Source organism: Lithobates pipiens, unplaced genomic scaffold (assembly GCF_037356315.1).
Source record: "Lithobates pipiens isolate NorthernLeopardFrog02 unplaced genomic scaffold, aLitPip1_a1.2 Scaffold_8, whole genome shotgun sequence".
Lineage (NCBI taxonomy): Eukaryota > Metazoa > Chordata > Amphibia > Anura > Ranidae > Lithobates > Lithobates pipiens.
Window position 1 is genome coordinate 544,753,973 of NW_027507903.1, and position 21,980 is coordinate 544,775,952.

Here is a 21,980-nt window from a genome sequence, read left to right on the forward strand (position 1 = left end):
GTATGCTGTTTTGCGCTCATCACATGACATACCTCTAAGAGAACATTTCAGGTATCTACAGATCCGTCATTTTCTCCAAAGTCTCCTTAAATCTCAGGACGCCCCATACAGGTTGACGCCTTTTGAGAGCATCTGCAGATCCAGACCCCACTCTCCTGGTCTGATATCTATGATATACTCCGCTCTAATATCTAAGAGAAGGCCCCCAGTGCGGTCTTATCATTTGCAGTGGGAGAGAGAGTTGGGGAAGAAGCTGGATCCGGAGGATTGGCAGGTAATGACCCTAGCCTTATCCAACTGCTCGCGCAACGTAGTGATTCTGGAAAATGCTTATAAGGTGTTATACCGGTGGTATTATACCCCGACGCGCCTGGCTCGCTTTGTCCCTACCTGTTCCCCTCTTTGTTTTAGGGAATGTGCCCAAGAGGGCACTATGGCCCATATTTGGTGGACGTGCCCTCGGGTGTGCAGACTATGGGTCAGGGTGTATGCATTGCTCCGTAGCCTACTTAGAGTAAATCTTAAAAAAGACCCGTTTGAGGCACTCCTTGGCAAACCAATTACTGCGCTGTTACGCCCGGAGCGCCAATTGGCGCAACATCTCTTTACTGCAACTAAGTTGACAATAGCCAGAGCATGGAGAACCCCAGCCCTGAGTTTCGAGGCAGTCAAGAATCGACTGAATGATGTTATGGTCAATGAAAAATTGTCTTCTGTTCTTACTGACACTCATACTAAGTTCCTACGTGTCTGGCAGCCCTGGGTCGCATATCATTATTCTCCTAGATTTGATGTCGCTCTATTGTCCATGTAAGGACCGGTGGTGCACACCCTGCGAACCTATTCTCTTCCCCCCATCCCCTCCCTCTTCTTCATCCCCCTTTCCTCCCCCCCTTTTTTCTTTCTTTGACCCTCACTACTTCTCCCCTGCTTCTCATTCTTCAACCTCTCTTAATCTACTCTTGATTCTTAGTATATCTTCCTCTCTTCTTCTTTCTTTTGTCTTACCATTTAACAGTGGATGATTACCATGGGCTGTCAATGCATTATACGACACGCTTCTGTTGCAGTCATGTGAACGCCCGGGTCCACCCGGACACAGTATATGTTGGCATCACTTGGGCAACAGCCTGCTTTACTCATTATTATATTGTAACGCACCTGAACTGTAATTTGTATAAAGCCTATTGTATTGAAATGTACACTTGTTAATTAATAATAATAAAAACTTTTGTAAAAGAATCTATTTAAGGGCGACCGCTCAGGTCCGCAAAACACAGGCTTTGTTTGTACTGCCAGAGGGTCCAAGATATGGACAGGCAGCGTCAAGATCCACTATTTTCCAAATGGATTTGTCAGGTGGTTGATCAAGCTTCAGCTTAAAGAAGAAGATTCTTCCTTCTCATATTAGGGGCACACTCATCCAGAGCGATTAGTGCCTCTTGGGTGGTACATCATCAGGCCTCTATGGCTCTATGGATCTGTAAGACCGCAACATTGGTCTTTGGTTCAGATGTTTATCTGATTATTATTTTTTTTTATCAATATTAAAAGTCATGAGGAGATTGCCTTTGGGCACAGCACACACTGCAGGCTGCAGTATGAGTTCTCTGGCCTCCTCTTTCCTTGATTCTGTCTCCCCCTTCAGTTGCCATTGCTATGGGACATCCCCCATAGTTATTACTATGGCGCTGTGTCCCCTGATGTAAGAAAAGAAAATAGGATTTTTAAAACAGCTTACCTGTAAAATCCTTTTCTTTGATGCACATCAGGGGACACAGAGGTTCCTCCCTTCTTCTTATACACATTGATTGCTTGGCTACAAAACTGAGGACTCCCAGTAATGGGAGGGGTTATATGGGGAAAGTTCATGCCTTAAGGGGTGTGCCAGTGTCCAGCACCTGATGTTCTGATATAACTATGGTGCTGTGTCCCCTGATGTACATCAAAGAAAAGGATTTTACAGGTAAACTATTTTTGTATGTCTTGCACAATGCTCTCACTGTGCACACAGCACTAATAATGTTTTCATTATATGCTTACATTCTTTTGAGTCCTGATTAGAATTAGTCTGCCTATGTTACGCCCCTTGTTACCATAAAAGTCCAATTTTAATACTAATGTGATACCTACATAATCATGTGTATAAAAACCTTCAATTGCATCATAATAAGTAGAACAGTTATTTGGAAAGATGTAGAGTGTATCTTTTGTGTCTGTTTCCTACTGCAGTAGTTATTAATTTGGAACCACTAATCAATATGCGGATAGGAGTTGCCTATCTATAAAATGTCCAGAAGGGAAGAAGAACGGTGATTCTATGACAATCAGTGCCACATCCAGTATTGAGAACAGAGAAAAAGATCTCCCCTAAGGTGGACTTTAAAGGCACATAGAGATATAGTTAAAAGAGTGTATTTGTAGTACAAATATATTAAGGTTTAGGCATGAGCACTAAAAATGGTACATATACAAATATAAAGCAATGGAATGTTTAAACAATTTTGGATGTTGTCAACATGTTTACAACGCATATGAAGTCCTCTTTGCAAGCAATGCGTTTCGGGGTATAATCTTTTTCCTTCAGGGGTGTGTGAACAGGAAAATTTATCTATAAAGTAGTTAAAGAGGGAGTCCGCCGGGAGTCCGCGTTTTTTTTTTTTTTTTAAAGTCAGCAACTACAAATACTGCAGCTGCTGACTTTTAAAATAGTGACACTTACCTGTCCAGCGCGCCCGCGATGTCGGCACCCGAAGCCGATCTCTCGATCATCTCTCGGGTGCTGCCGCCGCCATCTTGGGTATGGGAATCAGGAAGTGGAGCCTTTCGGCTTCATTTACCGGTTCCCTACTGCGCATGCACGAGTCGCGCTGCGCAATAAGGATGGACCCGCTGCCTCTGGGATCTGTGTGTTTCCCAGCAGGCAGCGGGTGACTTTCGGAAAGGGGCGTACTCTACGCCCCTTTCCGCAGAGAGCTATCCCGGAAGTGGGTGCAGATACCTGTACTGTACAGGTACCTGCACCCCCCTCCCCCCTGAAAGGTGACAATTGTGGCGCCGGAGGGGGGGGAGGATTCCAATGAGTGGAAAGTCCACTTTAGGGTGGACCTCCGCTTTAAGGAACAATAAACTGTAAAGTGCTGGCCTGGGTCCCCTCTGGTCTGCCAGATAATGCAGCCTGTCATAGTACCACAGCCTGGGGACATAAATGTCATCTGCAGCTCCTGAGCTCAGGCAAATCTGGACCTTCCCACGCTCCCTCAGATATGTACTCCTCATGATCCCAATTTTGGCCTTCAAATAGGTGATGTCTGCCGTAGGGACCACAGGCTTCACAAAAGCAAGCAGTTTCTTCAGCGCTGCCTTCCTCTTTCTTAGGTTCTTATAAAAGGGGTGGTTCACCTGCCACAGGCAGGGCAGCTCCCTGAACAGATCAATGAAGATGGGGACAAATTCATGGTCTTTGAAGGGATCCATATGTCAGGCTAAACTCCCTTCTCTTTTGGCGCAGTAGGGAGAGCACATGGCGGAGACGCAGCAGGTGCATGCTAATTACAGCAACGAGGAGGACAGGGAAAGCCCGGAGCCAGAAACTTCCCGATCCCGGAGGAGAAGATTTAAGGCCTCAAATATGTCTTTTGTAGACAAGTTGGAGATGGTGGACATATTGAAGAGGAACGACTATGATGGGAAGTATGGGCCTTCCCCAAACCCAAATATCAGAAAGGCCAAGATCATGGCTAAAGTTGTGAAGAGTCTGCAGAAGAATTTTGGGGTACGACGAGCCAAGGATCAACTGAGAAAACCATGGTCAGACCTGAAACTGAGGGAGCACGATTAGTACAGAAAGATCAAGCGAGTTCTTCAAAAAAGTAAGTATTTTTCGTGTGTTCATATTATTATTATTGCTTGCAATACTGCTCCATGTGCTTTTCTTTACTGAAAGAAAAACTTCAATTGTTCATCGTAAACATCATTCGTTCGCCCACTTCAAATACGATGTTTTGGAAAGTTGTAGTTAACTACATTTTGTTTATGCCTATTTCTAGTCAAAGGAAGTTTGTTGTGTAGATGTGTTTGTAACTAGAATGAAATGCAAACTTGATTCAGTGTAAAGGAGAGGACACTCATAGCTGTTTACACATCTGTACTCAGGAGCACTAGTGTGGGACACCAGAGCACCCTTTTTATTAGGGTGTCCCCACACACATGCTCCAGTGGATACTATAGGGGTGTCTCCATCTGTGAAACTTGCACAAAACAGGTAAGTATTCCAGCTTTAGAAAGTCTTGAGTCAAAAATAATGTTTTCAGCTTTGAACTCTGCAAAAAAAAAAAACAATTGTACGACACTTCCAAGCAATGTTTCATATTCCTATTTCTGCTCTCAAATATCAGTGTGCTAAGTATTCCTTTTTTACATTCTTATAGGGGAGAGAAGACACGGGACGTCTCGGGACTAAGGATGAGCCGAACACCCCCCCCCCCCATCCTCCCATACGGTTTGCACCAGAACATGTGAACAGGCAAAAAACACTGTTAAAGTCTATGGGACACGAACATGAATAATCAAAAGTGCTAATTTTAAAGGCTTATATGCATGGTATTGTCATAAATATAAGTCGCGAAGACCCAAAATTGTTTGCTGTTTGGCGAACAGCCAATCTTCGACTCGAACATGAGTTCAACTCCAACATAAAACTCATCCCTGCTTAGGACACCAGGGACCCCTCACCTCCCAAAGAAGGGGAAATACCAACACCAGAAGCAGAGGAGGAGGAGGAGGAAAGAGAGGTTGTTGAAATTGGCATCACAACAGGTGAGTGTCTGAGACCACAGCTTCAGGTAATAGATGGATGCCTGCATTTTTATAATACCTGATGTGTTTTTTGGTTTATTTTTAGGTGATGTGGATGTTGTGGAAGAACCACATTTTACCAGTGAATGTGCCCAGATCCTCATCGGGGAGATAATGGGATGCAATTGCGATTTAGATAATCTCAAGAAAAACATCAATAAGGTTCAACAAAAAATGAAGAACATCATTGATGTTTAGGGAGAATCTGAAACACACAAAACTAGCATAAATTTTATCTTTTAAAAAACAGTTTTATATTTTGACAAAAGCCAAATTTAGAAGATGCACACAGTGCATCAACATGTGCTATCTCCCATCATGGGGTATCAATGTATGCGTTTTGTAGGTGCAACCCCTTCCTCGCTATCAAAGTGGCTGAGATGAAGGGGTTGCACCCCCAAAACACGTACATTGATCCCCCATGATAGGAGATCACACAATCCCAATTTGTGTGCATCTTCCAAATTTGGCTTTTACAGGGGTGACACCCCATCTGATGAAGGCAATATCAACACAGTTTGGACCTACTCAAGTCTGATAATTGTCTTCACGTTTCAAAGTTGAACTTTGTAAGTTCATGAGTTCTGTATGTTATGCTTTGAAACATGCCTGTTTTCTAAAAAATGGATAGTTATGTTAATGTTAACAAAAATTATGTTATACACCAAATATGTTGGTTTGTTGTAAAACCCTTTATAAACGCACATGTGAATGTGCTTTGAGTAAAAAAAGTTTTATTATCATTAACAATGTGTGGCTTCCTTTTTCAATGTGCAAAAGCAGTTTTTGTAGTAAAGTCGTTTTCTGTGACAATGGGTGTTATTTACTAAAGGCCAATCCACTTTGCACTCCAAGTGCAGTTTCAAATGCACTTTTGCAGTGCACTTGTAGTGCATAGTGAATTGGCCTTTAGTAAATAACACCCACAGTGCTTTATAATTTGCCCCAATCACGCCATTTTTAGGACTCCACACATTTCTGTCCTGGTGATAAAAAAGGGGAATATTTATGTCAGTAATGCACTACATACGCTAACAACAAAAACAAGGTGTGTGTGTAGCAGACACACAACATAATAATATTATCTGAAGAAGACTGTCACCTTATATTGCCCAGAAATTTGTTTTGCACTGTTGAAGAAAAATGCCCAAAAAAAATAAAAATAAAAACCTAGGAGACACCTAAAACAAACCCAAGCAGTAAATGATAACAAATATTATTGCAGTTTGAAAGATATATTTATAAAAGAATGCCAGACATTGTTTGGCATATCAATGGCCCCCTACCCGCAAAGTACTCCATGTATCTGACCTCGCTGGCACTTTGGGGGGGCAAGCCAGGACGGTCTGCTTCAAGTGCCGTCAGGTTGGAAAGTTCAAGAAAGTCTGCCTCAGGCCCAAATGGGGCCGCATAGTTTGGTGAGCATTTTTAAATTGTGCAAAATGCAGCAGGAAAGCACTATATGGTTCAGTTTATATTCCGCTATGTGGCTGGGTGTCAAAAATAGGCGGAACTGGCTAGCCATTATCCCGAAAGTGTTCTCCACCACTCTTCTGGCTCTGGCCAGCCAGTAATTAAAAACCCTCTGGTCCGGGGTGAGGGTCCTCATAGGGAATGGCCACATAAGATGGTCCCCCAGCACAAACGCTTCATCCGCGACGAAGATAAAGGGGAGTCCTTACATATTCTCCTCTGGAGGTGGAAAGCGCTGAAGAACACATACTCTCCAAAATGCTTTCGCAATTTTGGCGAGAAAGGTACCAATCTGGTAATCTTGGTGGACATGTCTGATAGCTCAATGCTACTGGGCGAAAATATTCCGAATGGCCTCCACCCTCCTTAAAGAACCTCTTGACCCAGAACATGCTCTGGCGTTATTGAATCTCCTACCCAAAGACTGCACTAGGGCACAGAAACATTTGCTCCTCCAACTCATGACTGTGGCAAACCAAACATTGATACATAGTAAAATTGAAGACATCATCCTCAATAGCATCTGAAAATATGGCGGCCTTGGGTAGACCACTATCTACCACAAGATTTAAAAAAAATATTATCTGGAATTATAGTCCACCTTGTATCCATTAGAGATCTAAACAAAATGGTTTAGTTTATATTCCGCCATGTGGATGGGTGTCAAAAACAGGCGGAACCGGCTAGCCATTATCCCAAAAGCGTTCTCCACCACTCTTCTGGCTCTGGCCAGAATTAAGGTACAGTAGTGAACATTTAAATTTTGAACATATGATGATCACAGTCAACAGAGTACTATAAAACAAAGTTGCTCTTTGCAGTAACAAAGGAATATTCATCAAGAACTAAAGGCAGATGTGGATAAAGTGAACACCGTTTAGGGAGAAAGACATCTATGTTAACTATAACCAAACGGGCCTAGGCCCTTAACTTGTTTGGTATTCTATTAGGGTGGTACTCCGCGTAACAATACTGGCCTTCAGGGAAGCAAATGTCTGGAAGGCTTTGACTGTTTTATTTGGGGATTTTAAGTCCCATGACGTTGAGTGTCAGTGTGTTCAAGGGGGCCATGGGTGGGGTTGAGAAAGGTAGTAATGACCAGAGACAGGAACCTTGTTAGCCCACCGACTGAGAAAGGGAAAAAGAGAAGCAGAATATAGTAAGGATGAGGAGAAGGAGAGAGAGAGGATTCAGGATGTAGTGTGTAGGGCAAACCATTGAAGGCTGAAAGCCCACCAGGGCTATTCGTAAATGCCCGACTAGGTAGTGCACCAGCTTCCAGATCATCAAGCTAGGCAAGAGGTGGGTGGACTGTAGAGTGGGGGAGCAGGGACAGCTCCACGCTGCCGAGCAGGAGGATACAAGGAATCAACAACTCTAAATAGATCTTTCAATTCCTTTAAGGGCAATAAAAAACTCATAACGAATAATGATAGGATAACTAGCAAACATTTCAAACATCAACTTACAATGTCCAAATTTTCCAAATAGTTTAGAGGGGGATCTGGGGGGGGGGATGGGTAAAAGGGTGGAGGGGAAAAAGGAAGAGGAGGAATAGGGGAGGGTATGGAAGAGGGAGGAAGGGGGAAGGAAAAGAAGGGGGGAAATTGGGGGTAGGAGATATTAACATAAAGGGAGGGAAAGGGGAAGAGGAGGGAAAAAGGAAAAGAGGGAAAGGGAAAGAAGAAGAAAACTTAGGGGGACAGGCATGGATCGAGTCCTGCGGGAACGCATGGGAACGGAGTTCCTGTACTTTTTCCACAACAGGAACTCAGTTCCCGTTAGCAGCCGTGTCCTGCAAGACTTTGAAGTATGCGAGCTGTGTGGCAGGTGCTACCCCAGCAGCTGCTGACACAGCTCGCAATGGTAAGTGCCACACACCTGACCATTCAGGCATTGCCAGTAGGGGGCCCCATGACAGCTTCCGCTTCGATCTACCTGTCAATCACAGCTAGCTGATGGGTAGATCAGGTCCCTTCTGCTAAGAGATTGTATTTAGTCAGACCTCTCGTGATGTGCTCCTCCCCGCCGGCCCCTCCTGATTTTCTGTCTCCTCAACTTCCCCCCCCCCAGTCTCCTGCATACATGCTCTGTGTGTCCCGCTGAATCCCCCCCTCATCTATCTTCAGTGCCATATGATGAGAGAACCCAGAGGAGGAGCACAGCTCACAGGACATGCAGGGAGAGAGGTGAGTTGAGGGAGGAACATCAGTTTGGGGTGGTAAGCTGAGCACAATACCTGGCAAAGTTTAATGCCAGGAGGGAAGTTTATGTGGAAATATGTGAAGGGTTGGAATAGCAGCGAGTGTGTGTTGGAGCCCTGCAGAGTTTGCAGCCCCCCAAGCTAACATACATCTCCTAAGCAGGAACACATCCCTATCTCCCCAAGCATTTTGTCCAGATAATGTGCAGTTCATTTATGACCTTTCCATTTAACCCTGTGTTATCCAAACTCTGTTCAATGAAAAGTGTAAACTCACCACATAAACACTATATATACAAAATACAATTCCCCAATAAAGATCAGAACATGATGTTCACATTTGCATGGAAGCACAATTGAATGAATGCTGATTATTCAGAGAATTACCGTATTTATGTTTATTGAGGATTGTTTTTTTAATGTACTAATGATTAAGCTTCATACACACTATATGAAAATTGGATGAAAAATACCACTTTTGAAGCGTTGGTGCATATGAGCATATCATTTTTTATTTTTATTTTTTGGTGGGGGAGGTAGGTGGAGCATGTTAGCATGTTAAAGGCAGGTATACATCAGATTATATAGTTCAACCAAACAATTTCAACCCTTAGATGGGGTTCTAGGTTTGCAGGGATCAGGGTGGTAAGTACTGGGATGCAATAAACCAAGTCTCAGAGTGAGACAGAACTTAAAGCTGTAACCAATGTTCAAACAGCTTGTAATAGGTTGCGATCAGATTCCCATTGCAGGGACTGGAGATAAGAAAAAAAGGGGAGATATTGAGCTGTCAACGTGGCGGACGAGATTTGGGGCTGGAGAAGGCGTCCTCAGAGATACACAATGGAGTTCCTTTGCGGACCGATGACCGGCCCGGCAGTTTACACTTGGCATATGGGTGTTTGGCAGACCAGGCGGGAGTACGTGGTAGAGTGGTCTCAGATTGTTGGGTCAGGTGGAGAATCACAAGATGTTGGAGGGATTCAGGGTGGTGCAAGAATGCTGCGATGATAGGCATTTTGATCTGCCCAAGCCACTTGGTCCCTGTGGGGTACCCTCTACTCTGCCTTGTAGGATCGTGGATTCAATTCGGCATCACCTACTTGCTGCTATTGGGTTAGAGGCTTAGTCCCCACATGGAAAGTGACTGCGATCCACCTTACTAACATCTTTTTCCATTCCAGCATAATCGCTTCCCGGCCTTTTGGCCATGATCAAGTGTCATGTCAACTTTAGCCCTTAGGGGTGTCCCTGTTTCCCAGCTGGGACGTTGTTAGGCATTTTGATCTTCCCAAGCCACTTGGTCCCTGTGGGGTACCCTCTGCTCGGCCTTGTAGAATCGTCAATTCAATTTGGCTTCACATACTTGCTGCTATTGGATTAGAGGCTTAGTCCCCACATGGAACGAGACTGCAATCCACCCTACTAACATCTTTTTACATTCCAGCATTAACGCTTCTCGGCCTTTTGGCCATGATCAAGTGTCACGTCGAATTTGGCCCTTAGGGGTGTCCCTGTTTCCCAGCTGGGATGTTGATAGGCATTTTGATCTGCCCAAGCCGTTTTGTCCCTGTGGGGTACCCTCTGCTTGGCCTTGTAGGATCGTCGCTTCAATTCGGCTTCACCTACTTGCTGCTATTGGGTTAGAGGCTTAGTCCCCACATGGAACCTGATTGTGATCCAACCTACTAACATCTTTTTCCATTCCAGCATTATTGCTTCTCTGCCTTCTGGCCATGATCAAGTGTTGCATCAACGTTAGCCCTTAGGGGTGTCCCTTTTGCCCAGTTGGGACATTGATAGGCATTTTGATCTGCCCAAGCCACTTGGTCCCTATGGGGTACACTCTGCTCAGCCTTGTAGGACTGTCAATTAAATTCGGCATCACCTACTTGCTGCTATTGGGTTAGAGGCTTAGTCCCCACATGGAACGAGACTGCGATACACCCTACTAACATCTTTTTCTATTCCAGCATTATCGCTTCTCTGCCTTTTGGCCATGATCAAGTGTCGCATCGACCTTAGCCCTTAGGGGTGTCCCTGTTTCCCAGCTGGGATGTTGATAGGCATTTTGATCTGCCCAAGCCACTTGATCCCTGTGGGGTACCCTTTGCTTGGCATTGTAGTATCGCCGATTAAATTCGGCTTCATCTACTTGCTGCTATTGTGTTAGAGGCTTAGTCCCTACATGGAACGTGATTGTGATCCACCCTACTAACCTCTTTTTACATTCCAACATTAACGCTTCTCAGCCTTTTGGCCATGACCAAGTGTCATGTCGACTTTAGCCATTAGGGGTGTCCCTGTTTCCCAGCTGAGACGTTGATAGGCATTTTGATCTGCCCAAGTCACTTGGTCCCTGTGGGGTATACTTTGCTCGGCCTTGTAGGATCGTCAATTCAATTCGGCTTTACCTACTTGCTGCTATTGTGTTAGAGGCTTAGTCCCTACATGGAACGTGATTGTGATCCACCCTACTAACATCTTTTTCCATTCCAGCATTTTTCCTTCTCGGCCTTTTGGCCATGATCAAGTTTTATGTTGACTTAAGCCATTAGGGTTGTCCCTGTTTCCCAGCTGGGTTGTTGATAGGCATTTTGATTTGCCCAAGCCACTTGGTCCATGTGGGGTACCCTCTGCTCGGCTTTGTATGATCGTCGATTAAATTCGGCTTCACTTACTTGCTGCTCTTGGGTTAGAGGCTTAGTCCCCTCATGGAACAAGACTGCGATCCACCCTACTAACATCTTTTTCCATTCCAGCATTATCGCTTCTCGGCCATGGCTGGCTTAGCCCTTCCTCCTCTGGGCTGGCCGCTGTTATGGCTATTTTTATATCTCACTTAAATGATTAACGATACAAGAAATAAGTGATTAAACCTTTGTCTACATAAGAATAAAAAAATGAACGATAACAGTGCGAAAAGATAAACAATTACCTTTATTTATACAGAAAAGAAACTTTAGAATAATTAGAACTTATCATATAACTTAAGTGATGTTACAAGTACAGTGTGGCTTAGGCTGCCAAGATGATTTAGGTCATATGACTTACAACAGACATACACTTTCAATATATATATCAATATTTCAAGATAAGGCCTAAGAAAGAAATAATTTGATATAGAAAAGAGACATACGAAAGAAAGAAAGAAAGAAAGAGAGAGAGAGAGAGAGAGAGAGAGAGAGAGATACGTTACACGGATTTCCGGTCGCCCTCCATGGTCTAGAAAATCAAGAGAGATATAAGCTAATTCTTGCCCTATTTTATATGCATTCTCGGCCAATCAGAAGATGGAACGCACCCATTGGCTCTGAGTTTGCATCAACCTCTGATTGGCCGATTCTCAAGTCTACATGCTGATTGGTTCAGGATGGCTCACACTCTGATTGGTTATAATTTCAAGCCCAGTTAAGCATCAAACTTCCGATGCCTTTATGAGCAACTTCCTTTGATCTCTGACCCTGCCAGTTCCGACATAAGACCGGTTTAATTATCTCTGGATTTACAACCGTCAGCCCTCTTTGATACAACATAAATTAGCATTTCAAGGACTTGTGGCACAGGAAGAGGCACTATATCTGAAATGGCCATCTCTATGAACAATAGGGTAACTTAGATACTATACAAACAGCAGACCAACAGGTTTGTGTGTTTGAGATACCAAGAACAGTAAATATTCTAGTATACATGTTACACATATATATATATATCCAAAACAGGGCATAGTAAGTTAATTGGTCCTCACAATGGCTTTCTTTTAAGCTCTTTGATATAAATATTATATTTCAAAATCGCCCCCACAGTTCCCCCTGAAGTTCATTCTTGAAATGATATCCTCCTTCAGTGATTTTGTACCCATCCACAACAGCCCAGAAGCCCCAATCCTTCCCCACCACCACGGCCTCCTCTTTCTTTCTTGAACACGCCGGAACTCCTCCATGTAGGCTTGAAACAGCCAAAAGAAATCCTGGTGCCCTTGAGACTTCACATCCAAACCATGAGTGTCTGTACTGCAATGTTTCATCGCCCCTCTGCCTTGGAAGAGCGGAACTCCAACATTGAGAGCGGGATCCTGACATATCTGGTCCTGTAACAGTTTCTCCAATTGGATCGGACCACGAGACAGCACTTTTCAGCATGGTGAAGGGCAGTTCAGGAGAGTCCTATTTGTTGCACATTTGTCTCAAGAGATGACTTGTCTCAAGGTTGTCTTCCGGTGGTGGTTGGGCGAGCCTCCGGACAGTCGTGCATGAATGCAAAAAAACAACAAAAAAAGGTAGAATGTCAGTGTACAGATAGTGGAGGAATGCCAGACAGGAGAAGCGGGTTGGCCATTGAGACTTAATACTTATAAGGGGTGCAATGTGGACGAGTATAGTGGGCTCCCCACAGGGAACAGAGTCCAAGCAACAGCCAGTATCATCCATGGCCCTTGATGGTAGGGATAGTCAACACTGCCTGTTATTGACAGGTCCCTGGGTTCACCACACCTGCTCGCAGGGCTTCAGGTTAAAGCAGGAAGTAGAATTACATTAAAGAGGGATTCTGCCAAAAAAAAATATTAAAAGCCAGCAGCTATAAATACTACAGCTGCTGACTTTTAATAAATGGACACTCACCTGTCCCGGGTTCCAGCGATGCCGGCAGCCGAGGCCGATCGACCGCTCGGGCCTCGGCGGCTGCTGCCGCCATTCTAGGTGAGGGAATCAGGAAGTGAAGCAAATCGGCTTCACTTCCCGGTTCCCTACTGCGCATGCGCGAGCCGCGCCGCGCAATAGGAAATCTCCGCGCTGGCACTGGGACCCGTGTGTGTCCCAGCAGACAGAGCGGCAGGGCAGGAAATGGCGTAGACTCCCACGGGAGTCTATGCCCGGAAGTGGGTGAAAATACCTGTCTTTGACAGGTATCTCCACCCCCTCCCCCCTGAAAGGTGTCAATTGTGACACCGGAGGGGGGGGGGTTCCGATCAGCGGAGGTTCCACTTTAGGGTGGAATCACGCTTTAAGTAAGGCAGAAATGGTAAAGCCTTCCAATTCACAGCTCATCTCTGCTATTCAAACAAGAGTTCCAGAAGACTAATACATTTACTTTTAAAGATATAGAAGAACATTATCAGCTAATTGACTGGTACCATCACTGAAAGTAATTAAAGATAAGAATATGAAATAAAGAAAGTAGGAACAAGAAAGAAGAGGAAAAAAATAAAAGAAAAAAGAATAAAAAAAACACATACAGGTTTAATGCTACTTTAACCCAGATGTCAAAGAACATTGAATCTGCATTCATAAAAAAACAAACGAACAATATATAACTGTCCTGAAAAATTATTACAAAGTGCCCTGAAAAATGATACATTGCCGCTGTTACCGCAGCAACTTGGCAAAAAATTTAAAATAAAGAGGAACAAAAGAATAAAAAGAAGTAACTCCTCTCCCATATTAGTGATCAACAGGTGAACCGGATCACTGTCACTAAAAACTTACAAGTCGGGTACAAAAAATATTTAAAAAAAGAAGAAAATAAAACAATGGTTGCCAAAAAACTTTTAGAATTTAGTCAACCCGACTGCACTTTGTTGCTCAAATTTTCTTAGAGGCTTTTTCCCAAAATAACAAAAAGAGAAAAAATATAGTTCAAGGGTCCTCTTTTAAATGCGCACAATACTCTACATCGGTCTCTTAATAGCTACCCACATTAGGACAGCAACAGGGTGGAGTTTACTAAAAGCTGTGGCCCTAATAAACTTTTCCCATTAAGAAACCTTAGTTGGAGATATTTAAATTAACCTCTCTTGATTGTGAGCTCATCCAAATCGTCCACTTCACTCCTAAGAAATCCTGATTTCCAGCTCTCTTGTTACCTCCTCCCATGCTCAACATCAAGATCGCTCCAGAACCTCTGGAACTCCACCATCCCCATATGTCCAGTCAGCTCCTACCCTGAGCACCACTAGGTGATCCCTGAAAAAACTTTTATTACGGGAAACCTACCCCGCCTCCACCTAAAATGTTACCTCAGCCAGCTCCATATTCCCAGCCGCTATTTTTTGTACCACCCTCTTCTCCTTAGATCATAAACCCCTTGAGCAGGGCCCTTCTATTTAGGACCTGCACAGACTGTTGGCACTATCTAAATTCTGTTGCCCAAGCCACCCAACTACCCAACTTTTAACTCCTCCCGAATCCCAATGGACGTTTCAATAGGGGATGTCCGGTTTTTTTTTTTTTTTTATAAAAACCTTTTCTCTGGGGTAATAGGGGTTCGTCCTTGTGTCCCTGCTATATCTATTACCAGGACAGGGGAAGATGTGCAATAGACTTCCAGAGGTAGTGTACCATGCTGAGAACAGTTCAACCCATATAGCAGCATATAGGGCATCACTGGACATTCAATACCAGCACCAATACCCTTGTCTCAGGTCTCGATTATTTTTAACTTTGTTTAGGACCAGTTGGGACACTACCCCGGCCTCCATTGGACCTGATCCCCTCCTGTGCCAGTATTGTTGTCTTTTCCAAAACCATCAGAACAAGATGGACTCCAGGGTGTAACGCAGTAGAGTCTGATAGGATAGGACCCAGATTGACCACAATATCTGCCCAACGTTCCATCCCTGCCATTAGGGATGCGACCAGTGCAAGTTCGATTTTTTTGACGATCCTGGAACTGAGTCATCAACCAATTTATTACGACTCATAGGCAACCTGGAAACTACCCCCTGCCTGCCTATCCTTGCAAAGTGATGCTGGACAGAGCAAGTTGGTTTTCCTAACCCCTTCCCTGATATGTAGCACAAGACCTCCCAATGTGGTCCAGAGTATCTCCAGCTCCATAGTGTTGTAAGGTACCCAGTGCCCCACCTCCAACTCCAAAGGCAGTCTCCCTTAACCCTCTCTTTTATCCTAAGTATGGGAAATGTTCTGAGTACCCGAATTGAAACCACCTGCCAACAGGTACACCTTCTCCCTCCTTTATCAATGTGGTAATCAGACCATGTTATCCTTCACTGATACAAAAAAAACTGTCCACACTCTTTAGACCGGACTCCCATGAATGACAGTGGCACAGTGCAACATTGGGGGGGTGAAGCAGTCTTTAACACAAGTCTTGTGAGATAACATCTAATTGCCGACCCTTACCAGTTAAATCCATGGAACTACAAGTATCAACATGGCTAATCAGTGGTGCAAAGAAACTCGTTCATACCAGAGCTTCATACATGTTGGATCAGAACATACCACACACACTTAGGTAGTCCGAGACACAGCTGATTGGGCTAACAAATAGAAGCACCCACTAGATATTGTTGCTGAAACCAGGAAAAAGAAAAAAATTGTCTATGGTGATGGTGATATTCTTTGTTCTGTAAGCCAGGAAACCCAATTATTGAATCTGAGGGATAAAAACACCAATAAAATAAAACATTCAATTTTTCTCGCCTGAAAAAAAACTGGTTATATACCTGTGATAAGACATTAGCATGTGAAACCAATATACATCACATTACATTACAAAAATAGTGCACTTTTTTAAAATACCCAAAAAATTGTTGAGCTCAACTCATTAATATGTATTACTTAGTACATATTAATACCACGTGGATTTTTGTTTTATGGTATACCAATAATTCCCCCCAAAAAAATGTATTCACCATGGTGAGAGAGAAAAAAATTTGCAACTTGTAATAAACCTTTTCAGGGCACCATTTCGTCTCGCCGAACTGTCTTTTCTGGAAAAACAAACACAATTTAGTAAATGCACCTTTTCAATTCATTAGTACAAGTCTTGGCTCAGGTCATTTGCATGTCAATACAGTTTGCTTTACATTCTCACTGACCTGGTCAGAAAGAAGGGGGGTCATTTGGGTGGGCTGAGAACAAACTTCACAGGACACAATCTATATTGCATACTCCACACCCACACTCACACAATTAGGTCAAAGACGGCCTCTAGATATCACACCTATTAACATGTTTTCTATAATAACCTGTACTTCTTGTTAAACCCATAACATCTGTTTGGTAAGTTTGAAATTCTTTCAGAGATCCATCCCATTTCATTCGCCCCTTCTCCGCCTGTATGGGGGCAATAAAAACTCTTACCTTCCCGGGATTTATTCTTGCAGAAACACCAGGGATGAGCATTGTTGGTACATACCTTAAGTGTGGAGGATGTCCCCCTGAATTCAGACATACCCAAATCCCTTGCTCTGTTATCTCCTGGGCAGCTGAAGTCCTATGGCCGTGTCATCTTAGTGTTATGAGCACAGTACAGATCTTACCGTACATTAAGTTTCTTACAATACCTCTTTACAGTCCAACGATCCCAATCTTGCATATATAACCCAAGGCCCATATTTATCTATCCTCTCTTCCTTTGGGGTCACGTGATAGGGTTTCTTGGGCTCTGCGTACAGAGAACCCAGCGCTTTACCTTCAGAGCGGTTATAGTTTGCGCCTTTATCACTATAACCGGCCCCGCATCTCCGATTATTGTACACGGCCTGTGTGGGCTGCTAGTGTACTACTCCGAATGTACCCACGGTTAGACACCCTCTTTGAAGTGATTTGATTACCCATCCTTTATGGACGATGGACCTTGATTCCCCCAACCTTTTTACAAGTTGTCTTTACCCCAGAGGTAGCTAATCTCTGGCCAAGAATTGGGTTGACAGGCCCTGCCCCTGTCACCATTGCTGCTTTTTTTTTTCACTACTTGTCAGAACAGTTTTTTTTTTTTTTTCCTCTGGCTCTGCGTATAGAGAACCCGGCGCTTTATTTTTTTGGAGCGGTTATGGTTTGCGCCTTTATCACTATAACCGGCCCCGCATCTCCGATTATTGTACACGGCCTGTGTGGGCTGCTAGCGTACTACTCCGAATGTTCCCTGTTCTGACTATAGTCCTTCAAAAAAATTAGCCTGGAGATTTTCCCAACTATAGTAGTTCAATCTCCCCCGTGGACTTTTCTGAAGTATTCTAAAAGAAATGCTTAATGAAGGGCTATTACTTCTTTTATCTCAATGATTAATCAGAACCCTGATGCTTGTAGTACAGAAGGCCATCCACTGAGGCACACCTAATTTCAATACGAAGTGTAGCATTTACAATGTTTACAGGTCTAATTACAAAGCTTACCATCCACAGTTAGCAGTTTACAAAAAGACAGATTCATACAAGGGCTGAAACAACTAATCGACAACCAATCGGCCATGAAATCAATTGACCACTACCTTCACAAATCGATCAATCGGCCAGTAACTTAATGGGGTTAAAGAAACAAAATGAGTCCTCTATTGTACAAAAAAAACAACACTTTCACAACTCTACAGTAAAAATTAACCCCTTATAGTAGTGACTATCTTCTCCTCCTGCACCACAAAGGGCCGTCCCTAGCCTTCTCAACACCATTATGTTAACAAATGTCCTAGACCTGGCTAACACCCATGTCCCCTGTCCCTCTGGTGCTTCCTGCAGAAAAGCACCACCGTTCACCTACATGGCTTCCCATGAGACACATTCACATCTATGCTCTCTTCAGCCGCAGTATACCTGGAAAGGGTCAGGGAATCCTGCCTCAACGCAAAAAGGTGCCTTTTTGGTTCAACACACTTTAATGGAGAGGCTGCAGAAAAACATGCAATATGCCCCTGCAGCAACCCGTGTCCTCCAATCTGACCTACAACAAACTGGCTAAAAGAAAATGCAAATCGCAGCAAAATCGCATGAATGAAAATCAAAAACGCACAGCAAAAAGCACTGCAGAAACAGATCAAAAGCAAACTGCATAGGCCTGCACCAAGCTCCATGCTGGCCACACATATCAACTCTCAGGCGAGAAAACATTGACGAAAAATCCATGTACATTCGCTGAATGTTTGAAATTTAACGTGTTTTTAACATCCTGTTTTTAAAATCAACGTAATTTCTGAACGAAAACCACACACACCGCCAAAAAATTCCTTTGACCAAGAAGTTCCCTATTCTCTCCAAATCTTCCCATCACTGTAGTCGAAAACAAACATTGATCCGACCCCATCAACGGTCAAAACAAATTAAACGAACGCTCCCAAAATGACATCCTTCTTGAAAGAAGAATAAAAACAGTTCACACAGTAAACACAGTATACATCCTCTGTCTGCCATTCTGTTCCCTAACCATATAGATGGTTATTTACATTCACCACTGCATAGAAATATTTAAGAACAAACCGCCTCTTTCTTCAGACCCCACATATTAACCAAATCATACACCTTGCTTTCCCCAAGGCTATCAACCAATTAATCGAAAAAATAATCGCCCAACCAATCGATTATGAAAACAATCATCAGTTGCAGCCCCAATTTATACACACAAGATCATTCCGTGCGACTTAGGCTCTGTTTCCACTCATGCAACTGGCCATGCGACTTTGGACACAAAGTCGCATTACAAGTCGCAGCCCATTGATTTCAATAGCACTAGTCCCAATCAATGCGACCCAAAGCTGCAATGACTATGAAAAGGTACCTGCACCACTCCTATGCGACCCCGGATGCGACTCCGACCCAGAGTGTAAATTTGGATCAAAGTCGCATTCAAAGCCACACCAAAGTCGCACCGCACAGTCACACTCTAAATCATAAGACTTTGGAGTTGCACAAGTGGAAACACAGCTCTATGCCCACCGGTGTGTGTCTCCATTACAACGGTTGGCCTAATCTCATTCAAAGGGTCAACTGAAATTGCTTTCTGGCAGAGACACATATCCTTTTCTCAAAGATTCCAAATTTCACCATTATTCGCACGTACAATTTCATTTTATATATCCACATTATTCAAAATCAGTCTCATTAAAATATTAGTACAGACACAAGGTTATATAAATATAAACAATGTTCAAAAGAAGCTTGTTAGTTTGATGGTCCTACAGGGAAGACAGACATACAATGACATCAAATTCTTACCGTTTCTGGAGTTTGTCTTGTCCTCCACATACAAACGTTAAGCTTCCTCACACAGGGGGCACCATTTGTTATGGCTATTTTTATATCTCACTTAAATGATTAACGATACAAGAAATAAGTGATTAAACCTTTGTCTACATAAGAATAAAAATGAACGATAATAGTGCGAAAAGATAAACAATTACCTTTATTTATACAGAAAAGAAACTTTAGAATAATTAGAACTTATCATATAACTCAAGTGATGTTACAAGTACAGTGTTGCTTAGGCTGCCAAGATGATTTAGGTCATATGGTTACAACAGACATACACTTTCAATATATATATCAATATTTCAAGATAAGTCCTAAGAAAGAAATAATTTGATATAGAAAAGAGACATACGAAAGAAAGAAAGAGAGAGAGAGAGAGAGAGAGAGAGAGAGAGAGAGAGAGAGAGAGAGATACGTTACATGGATTTCCGGTCGTTCCCCCTGGTCTAGAACTCAAGAGAGATATAAGCTAATTCTTGCCCTATTTTATATGCATTCTCGGCCAATCAGAAGATGGAACGCACCCATTGGCTCTGAGTTTGCATCAACCTCTAATTGGCCGATTCTCAAGTCTACATGCTGATTGGTTCAGGATGGCTCACACTCTGATTGGTTATAATTTCAAGCCCAGTTAAGCATCAAACTTCCGATGCCTTTATGAGCAACTTCCTTTGATCTCTGACCCTGCCAGTTCCGACATAAGACTGGTTTAATTATCTCTGGATTTACAACCGTCAGCCCTCTTTGATACAACATAAATTAGCATTTCAAGGACTTGTGGCACAGGAAGAGGCACTATATCTGAAATGGCCATCTCTATGAACAATAGGGTAACTTAGATACTATACAAACAGCAGCCCAACAGGTTTGTGTGTTTGAGATACCAAGAACAGTAAATATTCTAGTATACATGTTACACATATATATATATCCAAACAGGGCATAGTAAGTTAATTGGTCCTCACAATGGCTTTCTTTTAAGCTCTTTGATATAAATATTATATTTCAAAATCTCCACCACACCGCTCAGCTATCGGCTAATTTCCAGCTCTCTTCTCTTTCTACAGTTACCAGCTGTTCCCGATGATGCTCCTCTGTCCTGCCTATTTAAAGCCTTCCAGCTCACTTTTTCTTTTGCCTTAGCATCATTCACATCACAAGGAACCATCTCCTGCTGTTGGTTTCAAAGACTGGCTTGCTGACATTCCTTCTGGCTTCTTATCCTGCTTGCGGTTGCTCTTCTTGGATCCCTGACTTCTGGCCTGGCTGATTACCCGATCTGGTTAATGAACTTTGGACTGGCTGACTACCCGATCTGGCTACTGGACTCTGGCTATGCTTGACTATGCTTTTTCCTATTTACCTTTTTGTTTTTATTTATAAACAAGTGTGATTTGATTGTACTTCTGTCTCAGTCTGTTTCATGGTTTCTGACACAAGTGTCACATCGACTTTAGCCTTTAGGGGTGTCCCTGTTTCCCAGCTGGAACATTGATAGGCATTTTGATCTGCCCAAGCCACTTGAACCCCATGGGGTACCCTCTGCTTGGCCTTAAAGGATCGTCAATTGGGCTTCACCTACTTGCTGCTATTGTGTTAGAGGCTTAGTCCCCACATGGAACGAGACTGTGATCTGCCCTACTAACATCTTTTTCCATTCCAGCATTATCGCTTCTCAGCCTTTTGGCCATGATCAAGTGCCTCTGACTGATATGACCAGAAAGGACGGTAACCCACAGAGTTGGTCTCCAGAGTCCATTAAGGCCTTTGAGACTCTCAAGGCTGCCTTTGTTTCTGCTCCTGTGTTGGCACATCCTGATCCTACTTTGCCTTTTATCCTAGAGGTTGCTTCTGAGACTGGAGTTGGCGCCCTTCTGCCTCAACGTCCTAACTCTGAGAGCGCTATGCATCCGTGTGGCTACTTTTCCAAGAAATTGTCACCTGCTGAGTCCAATTATGAGATTGGTGACAGAGAGCTGTTGGCGATCATTTTAGCCCTGAAAGAATGGAGACATCTCCTTGAAGGTACCACTGTGCCTGTTCTTATTCTTACTGACCATAAGAATCTTACATTCTTGTCTGAGGCTAAGCGACTCTCTGCCAGAAGGGCGCGATGGGCTCTTTTCTTGTCGAGCTTTAATTACATTGTCTCATTCTTACCCGGTACTAAGAATGTAAGGGCTGATGCCTTGTCACGACAATTTTCCTCCACTTCCAAGTCGGAGTCGGTTCCGGTTCCTATGATTCCTCCTGATCGTATCTTGGCTACGGTTCGCATCAGTCTTACTTCTCCTTTGGGTGACAAAATTCTTGCTGCTCAGGACCATGCTCCTCCTGATAAACCTTGTGACTGCTGCTTTGTCCCAGAGAGTCTCTGTACTGCAGTGCTCCAGACTTACCATTCTCACAAGGCAGCTGGCCATCCTGGGAAGAATCAACTCATTTGGGCCATCTCCCAACAATTCT

General features: G+C 43.4%; 1 protein-coding gene across 1 annotated transcript in view; it reads left to right on the forward strand.

Annotated features, from left to right (window-relative positions):
• BNIP3L (BCL2 interacting protein 3 like) overlaps positions 1-20,796 on the forward strand; it is a 117,370-nt gene extending 96,574 nt beyond the window's left edge. The window contains exon 6 of the mRNA XM_077469766.1: positions 20,582-20,796. Coding sequence (XP_077325892.1) covers positions 20,582-20,657 — 76 coding nt within the window. The 3' untranslated portion in view covers positions 20,658-20,796. The remainder of the gene's footprint in view (positions 1-20,581) is intronic.
• The last annotated feature ends 1,184 nt before the right edge of the window (positions 20,797-21,980 follow it).